General features: G+C 48.6%; 1 protein-coding gene across 1 annotated transcript; it reads right to left on the reverse strand.

The window, feature by feature from the left end:
- Positions 1 to 2,622: 2,622 nt before the first annotated feature.
- CONPUDRAFT_160727 (uncharacterized protein) lies at positions 2,623 to 2,818 on the reverse strand (the record flags this gene model as incomplete). Its single annotated transcript, XM_007777857.1, has 2 exons — positions 2,623 to 2,655; positions 2,693 to 2,818. The coding sequence occupies 2 exons, from the start codon at positions 2,816 to 2,818 to the stop codon at positions 2,623 to 2,625; spliced, it is 159 nt and encodes a 52-aa protein (XP_007776047.1).
- Between the last annotated feature and the right edge of the window lie 140 nt (positions 2,819 to 2,958).

Here is a 2,958-nt window from a genome sequence, read left to right on the forward strand (position 1 = left end):
ACAGTTTTCCATCCAACATATGGAACTCACCTCGCCAGCAATACTGGGTCGAGCCACACCAAGTGAGTGTAAGGTACAGAAGGAAGGAGAGGAACAGGAAGGAGGTGCAATGATGAAAGGGGAGGTGAGGACGGAGGGGATGAATGGACACGGAACAGCAAAGGGACTTGCGTCGCTGGTGGTGGTGACTCGGAGGGAAGAAAAGAGATGGAAAGCAAAAGTCGAACTTCAACTTGCGCGTGGCAACCTGCGCTGATTTGGTTGACTTTTTCTAAGTCCGCTCGCTTAGAGTGTGCGAAAATGGACTTAGCAAAAATTGGGGCTCATGAAAACAGGTTGTGTCTATCAGAGAATGCCAAGTCACGCGTCGGTCAGTGACCGACCGTGACCGACACGATGACTGGATGTCGGTCATTTAAAAACCATGACCAGAACGCTGAGTCAGGACGGTGGAAGCTCCCGGGTACGCTTGTCCGGAAATTTTCTCGAATTGGACCCTTGCGCGCTATAAGATAGGGGTTATGGCGCGCTATACGGACAAGCGGGGTTGATATCGCCGTGGTATCTCCACAGGTGGCGAAGGCCTACAATAATATACTATATGCCTGTCTATACGTATACCTGCTTCTGCTTAGCTTGAACGCGTTAGGAATAATTGTTCACACGGCGTCCTTTCCCGTAAGTATGCCTACCCGCGTGATTTTGGCAATTAGTAGAAACCCAAGCTGAAACAAATGCACGCCTACTTATACGAAGGCCAAGGCTCGAGTTTGAGGTCCTGACCTCAGGCTGAGATGTGAAAAGATGTATCATTCCCGAGATAATATATCAGATCGTCTAGAGGTGGCTAGTCAAGCTGCTATGATGCCACCAGAAACTATTATCGCCCTCTAGCTCTCGTAGAAAACAAACCGACACTGTGTGTAATAAAATTGCAAAACAGGCAGATAACATGATTCTATACCTGGACAAAGATCTAGACTTGTGAATTAATATCTGTATTATGAGAGGTTACAGGACGTGGGGCGGTATCCTGATCACCGTGACGAGAGCCTTTTCCTGACCCAGAAGAAGCATAGAAACAAATGAACTCCCCGAGGTAGTAGATATTGTCTATTTTTTCGAGTCAATGCTCTGTGACCTTGGGTATTACCAATCGGATAGATGCAAGTAACAACTGGTGCGCTCTTACACATCATCTAAATTAATGAAACTGTTCTACCGACGCTCACCAAGCTCTCGAGCAATACTCATCTCTCGAGTATCCACCTCACCTTTCTTGCATTAAAGCCTGCAGTTGGCATTGTCGCTGGTTTAAAAGCACAGGATGTTCCAGATGTTGTTATGCACTGGTGACATTGCACTGAGTTCGGACTCCAAACCTTCAATCACTTTTGCAAGGCGAGATGGGCTATATTTAGCATACTTGGCTTAGAGATTGTACGTAAGGTTTCTCACTTAGAGCACCTGATACGATATCATTACAATCCCAGCCATTAATACAGTATTGGCGGTGCCACTCCTTCATTGCTGGCACTGATCGTAAGATTAGCCCAGTTTCATGGCTGCATCTATCAGAACGGTAGATTTTGAGACTAACTCAGTCGTAATTTATCACGGCATTCAAGCGCCGGTCGCGACTTACCAACCCTACAGGCGCGCTATCACGGACAAACCTTTATGTCTGAGGGTCTTCGGCGCGCTAAGATAGGGGCTAAATCCGGACAAAGAAATCGTCCTAAAAAGGAAGGTCCCCGCGCTATGCGCGGACAAGTCTTTGTGGGAGCTTCCACCGTCCTGGACCAAGGTCCAGGCAACATCTCGACTCAAACGTTGAATCAAGATTATAAATAGGTTGTCTTGATACTGCGTTACCAGTGTAATCCCGACCCTCGTCTTCCGGCACTGATGCCGACCTTCTCGCCCAATCCTCACAAAAATACCGAGACATTGTTTCTATGACATTAGAGACCGTTAGTCTTGATGAAATTCCGATTATTCCTTCATCAAGTTGTCAGCCAATTTTCACTAAGTGTAAGCGATCCGAAATAATGTCAAATGAATAGGAGCTCCGCTTGAACTCCACCTTGCGTTGCGCCCGCTCGCGCCCTCGACCCGATCGTCCGTGTATCAAGCTTTTTGGCTTTCTTGACATGGATAGCCGAGACGAGAACAGGACTGAGTATGTTGGCGGGAGATAGACAGCATCGCGTAAAGAGAAAGAGAGCGAGTTTTTCGAGGCTTGGACGAGTGAACATGGTCATTTATTGCAAGGTGAGGAGGGGATGTCGAAGTGCAATAGCTAAGTTGTCGATGGCGGAGACCTCTGCCGACTCGCACGACGCAAACTCTATCGGATCGGTACTTCCCCTTACAGGATTCTCCTCCCATGACAGGTCTCCCGTTGGTGCAACGCCCGAGGTGATTTTTCACCAAGTCGGCGTGAGATATTTTTGATAACTTGATGAAAATTGAGTCAACTAACGGTCTCTATTGATACAATCTATTTGTGCGGCAATATCGCAAATATCAAGCCCATCCCCTTCCTCATTTGGCCGTGTAGGGAAGCAATAGGGATACGCATATTTATAACTACTAGCTCCATATGTAGCCTGTTTTTGGCTATCTCATCTGATCGGACTGTAGATAGAAGCACTAATGGAATGGTATTAGCTCAGGCTAGCCAACATACAGAAGCTAAACTATGATCGAAGCCCGACGCGCCGATCGCGCCCCTGCGCGCTGCAGCTGTAGCCCGCCCGCTTCCTGCCCTCCCCTGCTCGTCCCCTGCCTGTTCCCTGGTCGTTCCCTGCTGCATGAGGCTTGTCGACGGTGTCCCTGCTCCCCGGCCTGCTCCCCCTCCTGCACCACCAATGCCGACCAATAGTGCACTTACACGGCCGCCAGAAATTGATGAGGGGGCATGGAACAAAATGCCGGTTGCTCTGCAGATGCAGA

The sequence above is a fragment of the Coniophora puteana genome (genome assembly GCF_000271625.1).
Source record: "Coniophora puteana RWD-64-598 SS2 unplaced genomic scaffold CONPUscaffold_127, whole genome shotgun sequence".
In the NCBI taxonomy this organism is placed as follows: domain Eukaryota; kingdom Fungi; phylum Basidiomycota; class Agaricomycetes; order Boletales; family Coniophoraceae; genus Coniophora; species Coniophora puteana.